At 39.2% G+C, this 15,198-nt stretch overlaps 3 protein-coding genes across 7 annotated transcripts; 1 reads left to right on the top strand and 2 right to left on the bottom strand.

Moving 5' to 3' along the window:
* Positions 1-117: 117 nt before the first annotated feature.
* Positions 118-1,853, bottom strand: med11 (mediator complex subunit 11). 4 transcript variants are annotated; one of them, XM_055208600.2, is made up of 4 exons: positions 1,761-1,853; positions 1,052-1,130; positions 569-699; positions 118-284 (listed from the first exon to the last, which is right to left on the bottom strand). In XM_055208600.2, exons 1-4 carry the CDS (start codon positions 1,776-1,778, stop codon positions 141-143), a joined length of 372 nt encoding a protein of 123 aa, XP_055064575.1. In that variant the 5' UTR covers positions 1,779-1,853; the 3' UTR covers positions 118-140. The 4 variants fall into 4 exon arrangements, with proteins under 4 accessions (XP_055064575.1, XP_055064576.1, XP_055064578.1 ...); XM_055208601.2 differs by lacking the exon at positions 1,761-1,853 and adding an exon at positions 1,351-1,507; XM_055208603.2 differs by lacking the exon at positions 1,761-1,853 and adding an exon at positions 1,395-1,423.
* On the top strand, positions 1,631-3,651 carry LOC129447038 (autophagy-related protein 16-1). Its single transcript, XM_055208596.2, has 6 exons — positions 1,631-1,864; positions 1,943-2,006; positions 2,093-2,174; positions 2,277-2,350; positions 2,539-2,790; positions 3,394-3,651. Exons 1-6 carry the CDS (start codon positions 1,777-1,779, stop codon positions 3,521-3,523), a joined length of 690 nt encoding a protein of 229 aa, XP_055064571.1. The 5' UTR covers positions 1,631-1,776; the 3' UTR covers positions 3,524-3,651.
* A 15-nt stretch (positions 3,652-3,666) lies between these two features.
* Positions 3,667-14,218, bottom strand: arrb2a (arrestin, beta 2a). 2 transcript variants are annotated; one of them, XM_055208593.2, is made up of 16 exons: positions 14,062-14,218; positions 13,429-13,459; positions 13,240-13,300; positions 13,089-13,133; positions 12,736-12,932; positions 12,571-12,630; positions 12,405-12,472; positions 12,156-12,291; positions 11,982-12,066; positions 11,811-11,883; positions 9,443-9,580; positions 9,267-9,350; positions 8,516-8,539; positions 4,956-5,032; positions 4,575-4,629; positions 3,667-4,479 (listed from the first exon to the last, which is right to left on the bottom strand). In XM_055208593.2, exons 1-16 carry the CDS (start codon positions 14,082-14,084, stop codon positions 4,395-4,397), a joined length of 1,242 nt encoding a protein of 413 aa, XP_055064568.1. In that variant the 5' UTR covers positions 14,085-14,218; the 3' UTR covers positions 3,667-4,394. The 2 variants fall into 2 exon arrangements, with proteins under 2 accessions (XP_055064568.1, XP_055064569.1); XM_055208594.2 differs by lacking the exon at positions 8,516-8,539.
* Between the last annotated feature and the right edge of the window lie 980 nt (positions 14,219-15,198).

Genomic DNA, 15,198 nt, shown 5'->3' with positions numbered 1-15,198 from the left:
ACAAAATAAGTAAACATTTCCTAACACTACAAACATCTGGAAATTAAGTATTTATGACTCTAGACACGCAGTTTGCCCTTTACCATCAGGCATGCGGTCAGATTTTTACAAACAATAGTCCATCCATACAATACTTTATTTTAAGTCTGTGGATCAAGCATCATTTCACAGGTGCGTCCCAGTTCTCCTAGTTTAACACGGGCATATTCTGCTCGGTTCAGGGCCATCTGGCAGTCCTTTCTGGCTGAATATGTTGATCCCTCATGGGGTTGACCCGTTGCCACCTTTACTCAAAACGCAGAAAAGAGTACAAAGTTGGTGCAGGTCATCACAAAGGCAGTGGATGTGTGTAATACTATAATCTTTCATAATGGCATTTACTTTTCAAAAACATTTCATGCTGTTACATATTTGAAGTAGAATATTGACAACATGATTGGCTAAAATAGTTTTCCTAGTTTAGAAAGAATAGTACAATGAAACGATTGGAAAGACACTTTCGTACAACTCTTGTTTTGTACACAAAATACCACATCATGTAGCAGAAGAGGACTTGTGTCAAACACACCTGTGTCAGATATCGGATCTGTGCACTGAGTTCATTCTCCACTCTGCTGATTGAAGTCTGGAACTGATTCAGCTGTCTGTCTAACAAACTTGCATTGGACTTCTCTTTGGAAAGCTCCAGCACAATAGTTCCTGCAAGACAGAATTAATAATTTATGTTTAATTGCTTAACTTATTTTATCATGTTTAATAACTATTTGAGTATGATTTGATTAAATATTTGTGCGAAACAAGCAAAATTGCACGGAACGATAGACATAAAACATCAAAGTAGCGCGAGAACGTTTTGATATAATACGGAGGGGTGTGTTCTCGCGATACTTTAATGTTAAACGCCGATCACTCTGCGCAGCGCAAAAAGTCGAATACACGAATTCACTTGTACGTTACTTTACATAAAATAACGAGCGATTTAATAGTGCTTAACAAATGAATAGTTAAAGTAAGCATCATGTTAAATATCTGAAAGCAAGTGACTACAAACCAGCGCTCTGCAGAACTAACGCGATCTCCTTCTCCACATCTTCCAGAGCTCTTAGCCTATCATTAGCCATCTCAAACACCTGCAAAAATAACAAATATAAAACATAAATATAAAATCGTAAATAAAACGATTTGCCTACTGCACACATACTAAATGACCAACTGAATCACAGCACGACAGTTTTAATAAACACTTAAGTTACCTGCTAACACCAGTTAGCTAGTAACCAAACAATACAGCTGTCGAAATCAAACGGAAAACTCAACGAAGTTAGATGCCCGTCATTTAAAACTAGTTACATGTACGAAAATAGAGCAAAAGTTGAATGTGAGACGATATTTACAGTCACTTGTACGCAGATACACAATGCATTTTCAGTAGCAAACAAGGTACGGCAACCACAGATGGTCAAAATGTTCACAAAAACGCGAAACCAGGCACGGCGCAGGCAAATTTGCGTATGACATCAAAGTACCGCGAGAGCTGTTCCTAATCATGCTCAGGAATCGCTCTCGCGATACTTTGGCGAAACAACGCCGCATGCATGAAATCAAACACATCTAACAAGTGACCGATGTCGTTTGCGCCCCGTCTGGAGAAAAACTTCGCACGTTAACGACTCCCGGCTTGAAGTTTAACTCAATACTAAGTGCATAAACGCTGGAAAAAAGAACTTTTAAAAGCATTGTGAAATAAGTAAGTTTTCTACCTTTACAAACACAAGCATGGAATCTTGGAAGAGTCACGTGCGGGCAGAGCTATTTCATAGGGACTGCAGGGAGAGAGATCCTTTCTCTGGCCTCTATAACAAAGGTATGCTATGTTTTGTAATACATAATCCTAAATAAACAAATAACTACAGTTTCAATAAAAGACCTGTTTCCCTGACAGTGTCCAAGCTGGAGGAGATGCTGGCCTTCCACGTGAAGCTCTGGGAAGACCTGGACACATTCAGGTAGTGCCTGACAAAGTGTTGAAGCAGTTGAAACTACACATATGTCAGTTTGTTAATGTTTTTCTATATTATCTGCTGTGAAAAAGGTCTAAAACCAATAAAATATGCCCAGATGAAGGTGGCACACTTTATCTGCGAGTGAATGAAGTCGAGTTTCTTAATCAACAGGTAAGATTACTGATAAATTATACTGTTTTCTTGATCAAATTTCATTTATTTTTAGTAACTTCAATACAAACTTGTTTTCATATATTATAATTTTCTGTATAGCTTAAGCAGACAATATCAGAGCTGACCAGCAGTTTATATCTGAAGGAGGCGGAGTTACAATATTGTCATTCACAGTAGGTCATCCATTTCTCATATCTATTTATCATATAATTTATAAAATTTCCTGGAAATCAAACCCATAACATTTGCACTGTTAACACAGTGCTCTACCCATTGAGCTACAAGAATACTGTCTGCATTTGATGACATCACATGAGTTGTAATAAAAATCGATTGGGTTTTGTATCTTTTCCTGCTTTAGAATTACTCGATACAGGACTGAGGCGGTTGTGTTTGCCCAGGGAGCTTCTTCATTAAAGGCAGATCTAGCAGAAAATGAGTATCAGCTGGAGTGTCAATCAAAGGAACTGACAGCCCTGAAACTGGAGCACCAAACACAGAAAGAGGAGCTTACTGCATTGAACTCACAGAAGGAACAGCTTCTAGACCGCTGGTTAGAGGAGAAAATAGAGGAAGCAGAGAGAATTAATAGGCACAATGCAACACTCGAAAGGTGGGCACAAGACAGACAAGCCATTTTATAATAGTTTTAAAACCTTTTTTTATTAAAATATCTGTGTCTCAGGATCTTTAAAGGAAAACACCACCGTTCTTCAACATTTCACCACGTTCCTACCTCAACTCAGACAAATCAATACATACCTAACATCATCACTTCTGACCACCCTCGCTGCAAACTAAGTGCTCTTCCCCCATTCAATATACTTGGAAACATGGAATTGTTTGATGGCTTCTAAATTCATCCCTGTTTGGATCCTAAGGAATGAATGGGGCTAGGCTAAATGCTAATGGATTCACGACGCGCTGTACAAAGCTTAAGTGTACGCATTGATAAAAGATAGGTATGTATTAATTCCTCTAAGCTGAGGCAAGAACGTAGTAAAATATCGAAAAACTGTGGTGTTATCCTTCAACTGAGGGGTGCAGATTTTTTTTACCTGGGGGGACTAGGCTGTCAGCAAATGATTTCAACTCAATTATTTATTTTGCATAATTTGGGCTAATGTTTGCACTAAAAAGCAATTGGGGATAAACAAAGGCCGGCCTGATCCACATAAGATTTTTAAACATTGGTCTCATGCTTTTTGTCCACTAGGTGGCAGCGTTTAGCTGGTCGACTAAAGAAGCGTTCTCGTGCCTGGTCTCGTCCACTACAACCATGTGTAGCCAACAGCTGTTCAGAAATTAAAACTACAGAGTCTAAACATCAACACTTGCCTTCCTAAGACTTTAAAGACATTTTCTATTTATGTTTCAAAGACTTTTCTACACTCTTGGGAATTGTTTTATTATAATCATTTAAGAAATGAGCAACCTCTTAGTGGAGTAATAAAGTTTGTTTTTAACATATTAACCAATGACAACGCCATTAATTTTTTCTTAATTTTATTAAAAAAAAAAAAGTTTAAATAAAAATTCAGTTTTAAAAGAAAATAAATTGGCAAATAATGTATATGGTAATTATGAAAATTGCATTAACATATCCAGTTTTTTGTTCGTTTCCCCTGAGGGATGTAAAATCTTAACACATCCGTTCGTTTAGCCTTCCCATTTTTTTTAACCAAATGCAGTCATTCATTAAATCAAAGCAGCAATATTAAATATATACAACCTGCACAAACTGTATGTGCTCAGTCACGTCGCCCCCCCTTACAGCAGCATTTTAAAACATGCACGGTCCACATCACTGAATCTCACGGTCATTGCGTAACACACAAGGAGGTATTATACACAAATCACAGAAAAATCCTGACTCTCCGTGTAAAGGAATAAATACAAGGAATATAATACAAATCGCAATTTGGCCGTTACACACAGCCTTGCCATTCTTAACATATCAGTTGGCACGATATAAGAGATATAATTATCACATGCTTACGCAAAACTTAGTAATTCCCTGGGATCAGCTCCTTCATTAGCTTAAGTCACTTAAGCACCTTAATATCCAGGTGGTTTATTATCCATCCGTTTTCTTTTCATAAAATATAAGTCCAAACCTCAATGAGATGAGAATGACTTCATTGTTACACCCTTAAAGAGAGGATTTCTTCAGGCTATCGTGTGATGCCGATTATAATGCGAATAAGATGTAAGTGTTCAGCAATCCTCCTTGTCGATTATTCCTTTCAAGCGCAAGCGAGCAAAGTCCTCAAACACAATGTCATCGTCTGCCATTAAACTGCTGTTAAAGGAACAGAAAGTTTTGAGCAAGAATGAAATGAAGGAATACATGTATATGAACGATAATAAAAAACTAAAAATAAAAATGTATCTCACTTTGTATCAAACTCAATCAAGTTTGTGTCAATCGGTGGGTCTAACACTGGAACAGCTGTTGAAGAAAAACCCAAGATTAGAGGACTTAATGGGTGCAACTGACCCTTTAAACTGGTGCACTAGAGTAAAGCTCATCACTATGAGACCGGGCAAAACTGAAAGCCTTAAATGTTAAGGTACTTTGCTTTAATTTTTGGAGGCCTATACCCCAGTCAAGTACAAACTTTAAAAATGCACCCAATGTTACTTCACACTTCACAATGGCGTACTAAGCTTATAATGGCATTTTTATCCTATGATAGGATGGAGTTTATATCGGCTCTTGTGACCCAAGATCCTAATATTAAGTCACTCATGATGTGGTTTGTCACAGGCACATACCTGTGGGTGAAAGGGAAACAGTGGAGTCTGTGGGTTTCGGATGCATTAGGACGAAAGGCAGTTCCACTGACACATCCCTGATGGAGAAAAAACAAACAATCTAGCCATAATTTGAAATAATCGTGTGCACGCATTAAATCAGGAGTTTATGAAGCAAACCCTACATAAATTATTAAGAAATACCCATGGTCATATTTTATCCCAAAACAAAGAAATTATATTTCACCTACTCCACATAAAAGAAGTACTAAATTGAATTGTAAACTTTCCTAAAAAGTGGAAAATCACAATGCAAACGTCATAAATAGTATGGGTATATTTGTAGCTGGGTCTGTTTGGCAAGATGAGAAATTAAAAAATCTTTTTAAAAAACTTGTTTTAAAAGCACACATCAGGTTTATTTTAATGCACATGTATTTATGTTAATTTTATGCAATAAAAAAATAAATTTGCACCATTTTTATTAAAATTAAGACTGAATGGACCTAAAAATGTCAAATGGTGTAACCGCCAGTTGCGCCAAAGAATGAGAAATATTCAATATTTTATCCACCTTGATGGCATGTAAGCGTAATAAAAAAAAATAATTTTAAAATATCATTTTATTAGTTATTTCTAAATGTAAATTCGAATGGGTTTTTTGTAATATTTGTCCTGACATATGCTGAAAACAGCTCTTTTTTCTAAATAATCTTTGACAAATTATGTAAAAATTTATGTAAAAAAATCACATTACACTAAACTAAATGATTATATTTTATTCCAAAAAATTTGATGAATATATTTACTTTTGTCATAAAAAATTGACACAGACCGGTTACGGTGCATTGACACGGGGCGTAAGCGTTAACGCCTCCCACTCACCTCCAATAGGCGACGTCATGCATCGCCGAACCGAACCGTGGATCCGTCCGCGCTGCGTCAGTGCCGTTGCTCGCGGCAGAAGTTGAACACCTCTCATCCCCCCAAGCGGCAACGAACGCGTCCCCCAATCAGATCGCCCCATGCAAACATCCCAGGCAGAGCCAGCCCATCACGTCCATGGAAAGCATTAACGCTTGACGGAAGGCTTGTCTGAAGCGTGGCCAACAGCCAATCACAGTGGCCGCTACACATGCTCCGGTCTTCCATAACGTAATTGGCTGGATCTGCCCAGGTCACCCGCACAAGGCGATCCGACCGGCCGACGCACGCATTGCCGCCCGAAAAGCTGAGAAATGCCCAACCTCTGCCGGGGCGCCGACAGATCCACAACTCAGCCCGGCAACGCACGACGCCACCCACCAAAAGCGAATGGGAAGCGTCAACGCCCACGCCCCGTGTGAATGCACCGCCACACAAAAAACAGAAATGTTTTGGTCTTGGTCCTCAAAAAAAGAGTGTATGCAAGTAATCTGCACATTTATTTAGAAATTTTAACCCATGTACATTTAAATGAACCATACGGACACAAAATAATTAACGTCACATCATTGACCCAGCTATAGCCAACAATACATTGTATGGGTCAAAATTATCAGGGGTTTTTATGCCAAAAATCATTTGGATATTAAGTAAAGATCATTTTACATGAACATATTTTGTGAATGTATCAAAAAGGTAATTAGCATTAATAATGTGTTATTAAAAGAGCATTCGTACATTTCGAATTTGGTGCCTATTTGACCGAGAAAAGGAGTGTTTGTAGTCTCACCCCCTCAACAAAGATATTGGACTTCCTGCTTTCAATGATGCAAAATTATGATTTTTACATCATTGAAAGAAGGAAGTGCAACACTGAAATCTGTATTTCTCCTGTCTCAGCGGAAACTGAGGAAATTATGCACGACCATTCAAAAACATGACTGGGGTTCTAACTATACAAAGCTTAATGCAAATGGCTTTAAAGGAATAGTCAATTTTCTTAAAAAAAAACCCAGATAACCTACTCACCACCACGCCATCCAAAATGTTAATGTCTTTCTTTGTTCAGTCGAGAAGAAATTATGTTTTTTGAGGAAAACATTTCGAAAAATCCTGCATTTTAACGGACTTTAATAGAGCCCAACACTTAACACTTAACTCAACCCTTAACAGTTTTAAGGAGGACTCTAAACGATCCCAAACGAGGCATAAGGGTCTTATCTACCCAGTCTCCTGAGGATGCGCACAAACAGCACAAAGTGCAAAACTCGTGCAATACACACGCCAAACTCCACCCCGGCGTGCACACGACACGCAAGTCCTTCCCATTCACCCAAACGGGGCATCCCCTTCCGTCCTCCCATTTATTGGTTTCTCAATTCCCTTCCGCTTTTAAACCATTTTCGCTTGGGTTTAGGGTCAGATTTTAGATCTGCTTAATGAGGTTATTTAATATACAGGTTTCTCCATGTTTTTGTCCATATTTAAGCCATGGTCGCTTGGAGTTGGGGTTAGAGTTGTGGTTTGGGTTAGGATGTCATTTTTATATAACAAAAAGTTGTTCTAACCCTAAACCCAAGCGAAAATGGTAACAAAATAGCAAAAAAATTGAGAAACCAATAAATAAAACGACAAAAAAAGATGCACCGCCCAAGTGAATGGGAAGGACCCGCGCACCACATGCACGCCAAAGTGGAACCCGGCGCACGCACCGCACGAGCTCCACACCTCGTGCTATCCACACGCATCCTCAGGAGACTGGGCTCATCTTATCTAGCAAAACGATTGTCATTTTTGACAAGAAAAATAAAAAATATGCACTTTTAAACCAAAACTTCTTGTCTAGGTCCTTTCCTGCGTGACCTAATGTAAATGCGTAGTGACGTAGAGAGGTCACGCGTTACATATATGAATATATACGTTTCGCTAGATTAAAATGAGAAAAATCCTGCAATGTTTTCCTCAAAAAACACAACTTCCTCTCGACTGAACAAAGAAAGACACCAACACCCTGGACGACATGATGGCGAGCAAACCATCTGGATTCTTCTCCCAAGAAAATAGACTAATAAAAAAGAGAGGTCCCGCACACTATCCACTTGCAAAAATAGAAAAGATTTATTGCAACGTTTCGATCTTACGATCTTCTTCAGGCATCAAAACATCTATGTTTTAACATCTCAGGTGTGCGACGTTTATGTAAAAGAAAATAGACTAATCCTTTAAGGACTAATTTAAAGGCAATTTTCTCAATATTTAGATTTTTTGCACTCTCAGATTCCCGATTTTCAAATATTGTTCTATCCTCACAAACCATACATCAATTAAAAGCTTACTTATTCAGCTTTTACATGATGTATAAATCTCAATAAAAAAGAACCTTATTTTGTGGTCCAGGGTAACAAATAGTTCTTGAATAAGCTTAATTTTCTTTATGCAAATATAATTTATGTTTCTGGGTTAAAAATATGAGCATAATATGACTAGGTGAGGTTTGTCCATATCAAACATGTACATCAAGGTTAGTGCTCCAACACAGACAGGAAACATCAGGGTAACTGCAAACAGAATACTAAACACCATGCAAATCTCATTTTTACTGCAAACCTGGAGACACACTATAGCAAGCCACTAAAATGCACAAGGGATGTATTTACCTCTCCAGCAAGCTGCTTAAAAGCCTGATGCGATAGACAGATGGAGGAAACAGACACAGAAAGAGAGAAATATAAAACAATGGGAGAGTGACAAAATGATTTGATAACCTGAATGTAGCAGCACAGAGAGGCAAAGGGGGAATTTGATTCACAAGGCACTTACAGCATCCTACAAAGCCACAGAAAGATCTACACCAGAGATGATTAGTAATGCTTTAACAGATATTGTTCCTGCAGAGTTCAGTTCAAACCCTACTTTATGACACCTCTATGTTTTTTATAGTAATCATAGATACTGTATAAATATCTAGCTGACACAGAAACAGCACCATCATCTTCACAGATGGATTTCACAGACAGGGTTACATATGGTGGATATGGCGAAATATGATATTTAGCTGCATCAATGTATCTGATGAACCTAAAGACCTTGGGGTTTGATAAATGTTGAAACCAAACTCTGTAGGAAGACAGATATCCAGGAGCACAACCGAGCACCTCTGATCTACACAAACAAAACCCTTTGACGTTCATATGCAGAGATTTTGCACAGACAGCACACCCAGAATAATGTACAGGTATATGTTTACACACAGTGACTTAACTTTTAAACTGACTTCCTTAAATGACACAAGCAACAATAACAACAACAAAATCATTTAGTGTGCAAGGAGGGTTAAGGCCAATCACAAATTATAACCATTACGAGACTGTACATAGAGAAAGCATGCTGACGAAACACGAGACTCACCCTCCGCGGGAGACCACCAGTTTCACTTTGACCCGATATGAGACCAAGACTCCCAGAACCTCTTTATTACTCGCATCCTTTACACTGCAGAGCCCAGATACAGAAGGTGGAGATCATTGAGTCTATTCAACAGATATGTGCTGTGGATTGTTGTTTATGCTTAGCGTAACACTCACATTGTGCTGGATGCGAGGTTGGTGTCTTCATGTTTGAGTTTTCCATCTAGTGCCAGTCCTCTCTTCTCTCGATTGTTGTTGAGGGCAGGAGTGAGCGTGTACACTTTGCAGAATGTAGAGCTGGACGCCACCTGATCCCTGCACAACATGAATTGGAGTCATGGAGATGTGTGAGCGTATTTACAAAATCAACAAGATACTGAATGTTCACACTGAATGTTAATCTGAACATTAAATCAGTTGAAGGGAATGCTAATTCAGAAACAGACAAATCATTACAAGCAAGATCCATTTGACCCACAAACACAAGAGAAGCTAGCGAGACAGACAGAAAGAGATGGAAAGATAGATAGATAGATAGATAGATAGATAGATAGATAGATAGATATGGACAGACAGACACGCACAGACAGACAGAGATGGATAAGAGACAGACAGACAGATAGATACGCACAGACAGATAGATAGATGGAAAGATAGACAGAGCTGGATAGAGAGACGGACAGATGGATAGAGAGATAGATAGATATGGACAGACAGACAGATGCGCACAGACAAACAGAGTTGGATAGAGAGACGGACAGATAGAGAGATGGACAGACAGATAGATGGATAGAGAGAGACAGATAGATGGATAGAGAGACGGACAGACAGATAGATGGATAGAGAGACGGACAGAGAGAGACGGACCGACAGACAGATGGATAGAGAGACGGACCAACAGACAGATGGATAGAGAGACGGACCGACGGACAGATGGATAGAGAGACGGACCGACGGATAGATGGATAGAGAGACGGACCGACGGATAGATGGATAGAGAGACGGACCGACGGACGGATGGATAGAGAGACGGACAGATGGATGGATAGAGAGACAGACAGACAGACAGATTGGATAGAGAGAGACAGACAGATTGGATAGAGAGACAGAGAGAGAGAGACAGACAGATGGATAGAGAGACAGATGGATAGAGAGACAGACAGACAGAAAGTCGGATAGAGACAGACAGACAGAAAGACGGATAGAGACAGACAGACAGAAAGACGGATAGAGACAGACAGACAGACAGAAAGACGGATAGAGACAGAGACAGACAGACAGAAAGATGGATAGAGACAGACAGACAGACAGAAAGACGGATAGAGACAGACAGACAGACAGAAAGACGGATAGAGACAGACAGACAGACAGAAAGACGGATAGAGACAGACAGACAGAAAGACGGATAGAGACAGACAGACAGAAAGACGGATAGAGACAGACAGACAGAAAGACGGATAGAGACAGACAGACAGAAAGACGGATAGACACAGACAGACAGACAGATGGATAGACACAGACAGACAGACAGATGGATAGACACAGACAGACAGACAGATGGATAGACACAGACAGACAGACAGATGGATAGACACAGACAGACAGACAGATGGATAGACACAGACAGACAGAAAGATGGATAGAGACGGACAGAAAGATGGATAGAGAGATAGATGGATAGAGAGATGGACAGATAGATGGATAGAGAGATGGACAGATAGATGGATAGAGAGATGGACAGAGAGATAGATGGAGAGATGGACAGATAGATAGATGGAGAGATGGACAGATGGATAGATGGAGAGATAGATAGATGGAGAGATGGACAGATAGATAGATAGATGGACAGATAGATAGACGGACAGATAGATAGACGGACAGATAGATAGACAGATAGATAGATGGAGAGACGGACGGACAGACGGACGGACAGACAGATGGACACAGACAGAAAGATTGATAGACACAGAGAGATAGATGGATAGAGAGATGGACAGAGAGATAGATGGATAGAGAGATGGACAGATAGATAGATGGAGAGATGGACAGATAGATAGATAGATAGATGGAGAGATGGACAGATAGATAGATGGAGAGATGGACAGATAGATAGATGGAGAGATGGACAGATAGATAGATGGACAGATAGATAGATGGAGAGATGGACAGATAGATAGATGGAGAGATGGACAGATAGGAATATGGACGGACAGACAGACAGACAGACAGACCGACAGACAGACAGAGCGACCGACAGATAGATAGAGAGACAGACAGATAAGCGGTGGATAAAGAAATGTACAGACTGACATACACAAACAGACAGATAGAGATAGATAGACAGACCAACAAACAGACAGATGTATAGAGACGGACAGACAGAGAAACAGACAGAAAGATATAGATTGATGCATAGAGACAGATGATAGAGAGAGACAGACAGACAAGAGATGATAGATGGAAAAACAGATGTACAGACAGACATATAGATAGATAGATAGATAGATAGATAGATAGATAGACAGACAGACAGACAGACACTTACTCAGCTTCTATCTGAGCCACTGGACATTTGTACTGCGCTGTACTGAAGAGACAAATATCAGCATACTGTCGAACTGAAAGAGAGAGTGAAAGAATATATAAATATTATAGAGAACAAAAAAAAGAAAATGAATACCATAATCTAACAATGTCATAAAAGAAAAACGCTCACCTGATATTTTAACCCTTTTGACAGTTTTGGTTGAGTTATTGGTGACGTGGACATTAACACTGATGGGTTCTCCATGGTAATACAGCTGTGTGATAAGATCAAAAAATGGTAATAATTATTCAAATATATAAACATTTCACAAGTATTCATCTGTGTTAAACACTAGTACCTTACCTCTTTATCTAGAGAAGCCTCTAGGTGTAGAGACCGGTCGGACATTAGGAAACTCCTCGTAGTCTCCACCATAGGCTGTGGGCCAGGTTTCTCAGGGGCGTACTGGACTTTACGTATCACTAGCCGAACTGAATTTCTGTGAACAAAGGAAAAAACGCTTTTAAACATAACATTTCAAGGACCCGGTTATGCATGTGTAAACAGCAAGATAGATTTTAAGTAACAAAACAGAACAGAAGTTCTTCAAACCTTTTGTGATTCTTATCTTCCATCGATTTGGCACAGAAAGCCCTGATTTCAAAATCCACCCCACAGGCCTGAAGTGAGAAAAGAGATCAAAAGTGTCTTCAAACTTCAAAAACAAACAACATGACGTTTTATGTCTTTAAAAGGAAGTTTCGATGAGTGACATCACCTTTCCTGTGTCTTCAGGCCCAGGCTGCAAGGTAACTGAACATGGGAGGTTTTGTGGTATCTGAAAAGATTAATTAACATTGATCCTTGAATATATATATATATATATATATGTACCACATACGCCTGTTAATATCCTCTCAAAAAATAAAAGTAGCCTGCTTACGGTGAAATGGAAAGGATAAGCATTTTGACCAAGTTTTTTCAAAAGTCTCTCTTGTAGCCGACTGCAAGCCTTTGATTCCTCTGGTATGGGAGGATAGGCTTGAAAAGTGGACACGTAAAGATCTTTTCGGAAAGAAAGCCCTAACACATCCAGGTCCTCACGGCCATATCGAAATGCACAGGTTAATGTGACAAATACTGGAAGACAAAAAGAAAAAGTAAAATGCTTGCTGTTAAGCACGATAAGAAAATGTGACAAATTCAATAACACAATTATATACAATTATAAGATAAGCTTCACAAATTCGGTGTCAAATACTGAAAAACAAAAAACAAAAATATTTTTCAGCTCACCTTTTCTATCTTTGAGATATTCAGGCTCCACCAAAATCACACCATCTGCAGCAGAAGTTTAATTTCCTCAGTATGGTTTCAATAATAAAACATTGACTTCTTTGATGTCTTTAGATTATAAACAACAGGCCAAATGTTTTGCGTAACTCACCAACAGGGTCAACGTGATCTAAGTGATCTACAAAATCTCTTTTTCCCAGGTATACTGTCACCTGCAAAAACATTGAAAGTAAGTATAGTTTGTGCTTGTGAAAACCACCACCGATCATGATACAAATACAAAAGCAAGCAACTAAAAGCATCGTTTGCTTCATACAAAGAGCAAATCACACAAACATACCTTGCAGTTGGGACTTGACTTCTTGAATACCCTTTAAAATGATAAAAATCACTCAGATGTTATCAGAGCCAAGCATAAAAAGAAATTCTATTTGATACTATAAGTGGCTGAAAACAGACTTTGATGTTAAAGTGAAACAAATGGTGCAGAAGTTGAACATGCATGTAGTGCAGAGACAAATGGTGGAATGCAACAAATGGCATGCTGGGAGATCTTGTTGCATGCAAGTCCAGCATTATTAGTACATGTGCATAGGTGATAATACTAATAAAATTGATATAAAGGCTGATGAGATAGTTTAAAGCAAAAATATTAAAGACGCTGCATGAATTCTGCACGAGCAGCTGTTGCTAGCCTGCCCAGCTGTCTAATGTCTGTGTTAAAGAATGAAGTAACTTCGAAAAAAGCGAAAGGGATGCATAGGAAAACATTGTACGGACAAAATGATAAACGTGAGACAGGTTAGTGTAATAAACACAAAGTTAAGTGCCGTTTCTCCATCACGTTCACGTTAGCCAACCACGTCCGTTAACAATCCAGCTAATATTAGCTGAACTGCCCTTAGCGTTGTAGTGGAAACAGAAATGATAACCGTAAAGATTTGTTAAAGACTTAAAAGGTTAAAACACCTACCGGGTTCCCGCCTTGTCCCCCATAATGAGGGAGATTTCGGCTGTGGAAATTTGTGCAAGGAAACAGTGTAAACAGCAGCTACTGTGGGTGTTGATGTTGAGTCGCTGCCTGGCAGCTGCAGATGGGCGGTCACGTGATTCGCGAGCGGAACTGCGCAGACCACTGACATCAACGTATCGCGAGAGCGATTCGTTTGAAGTCGCTCTCGCGGTACTTTAATGTCATGCGCCGATATGTCTGTGTAGCTCTGACTTTGAAAGGCTTATTTGAAATACAACAATAGGACTTTTTAAATAATAATAATAATTAAAACTGCAAGCAGTGATGGAAGGGCCCTCGCACACCTGACACCGCCACGCCGTGGCATGAGAAGAATTAAAGGGAACAGTAGTAAATAGGCATTTAAGCATGTAAACATAGGTGAACCATTTAAAAGTGTAGTATAATGTGCCACATTTCCTGTTGCTAATTACAAATGACAGCGAGGTAGCATCGTGTAAGATAGCATGAGAGAGAGAGAGTGAGTGAGCGAGTGTGTGTGTGTATGAGTGACTACATGTAAATATTGGCACGTAGATGTGTTCTGTCCAGGACTCTTATCAATCATGTGAAGTTTGGGACAAATCCGACATTGCATTATCATTGTAAACATGTTACTTCCTGTTACCAGCTGGTGGCGCTATGACCGTAACTGACTATTGGCATCATAAGTGACTATCAGTGATGGGAGTAACGCGTTACTGTAACTCCACAATTTTTTTAAATCAAGTAACGCAATTACAATTACTGAAATTTAAATGAGTTTGTACGCACGTTACTCTATTTTGTAAAAAATAGACAAGACATATCTGACGTCGCAGGACTGTAGTTGGCGGCGCAATGATTCATTACACTTCATCATAGCTGACAGTGCATATAGAATGAACATGAAAAATCTAAACGGGACAACATACCTTTGTTTAAAAATTGTGCGCAAGTCATAATCCATCCGGTTTCATGTTTGTAAATTATCTTCACCAAGCAATCGCAGTATTACATCAACTTGCATTTGTAGTCCACAAAGGTAATAAATCTAAGAAATGATCATATATTCTTAGATGTTTACATCGGCTTCATGGAAGAGAACGATCCGCGATT

The sequence above is a fragment of the Misgurnus anguillicaudatus genome, chromosome 12 (assembly GCF_027580225.2).
Source record: "Misgurnus anguillicaudatus chromosome 12, ASM2758022v2, whole genome shotgun sequence".
Taxonomy (NCBI): Eukaryota; Metazoa; Chordata; class Actinopteri; order Cypriniformes; family Cobitidae; genus Misgurnus; species Misgurnus anguillicaudatus.
Note: the sequence above shows the minus strand (reverse complement) of the source record. Positions and strands in the feature narration are given on the sequence as shown.

Bases quoted from the DNA above. Each gene is read 5' to 3' on its own strand.
- LOC129447038 (XM_055208596.2), top strand. From the start codon at position 1,777: ATGGAATCTTGGAAGAGTCACGTGCGGGCAGAGCTATTTCATAGGGAC. The intron at 2,007-2,092 runs GTAGTGCCTGAC...GCTGTGAAAAAG, and splicing joins GAAGACCTGGACACATTCAG to GTCTAAAACCAATAAAATAT. The intron at 2,351-2,538 runs GTAGGTCATCCA...TTCCTGCTTTAG, and splicing joins TTACAATATTGTCATTCACA to AATTACTCGATACAGGACTG.
- med11 (XM_055208600.2), bottom strand. The intron at 700-1,051 runs GTTTGTAGTCAC...TCTGTCTTGCAG, and splicing joins GTTAGTTCTGCAGAGCGCTG to GAACTATTGTGCTGGAGCTT. The intron at 285-568 runs GTGTGTTTGACA...TTTTGAGTAAAG, and splicing joins AGATCCGATATCTGACACAG to GTGGCAACGGGTCAACCCCA.
- arrb2a (XM_055208593.2), bottom strand. From the start codon at position 14,084: ATGGGGGACAAGGCGGGAACCCG. The intron at 12,933-13,088 runs GTGAGCTGAAAA...TTTGTCTTCCAG, and splicing joins ATATCTCAAAGATAGAAAAG to TATTTGTCACATTAACCTGT. The intron at 9,581-11,810 runs GTAAGTGTCTGT...CATGTTGTGCAG, and splicing joins GTGGCTCAGATAGAAGCTGA to GGATCAGGTGGCGTCCAGCT.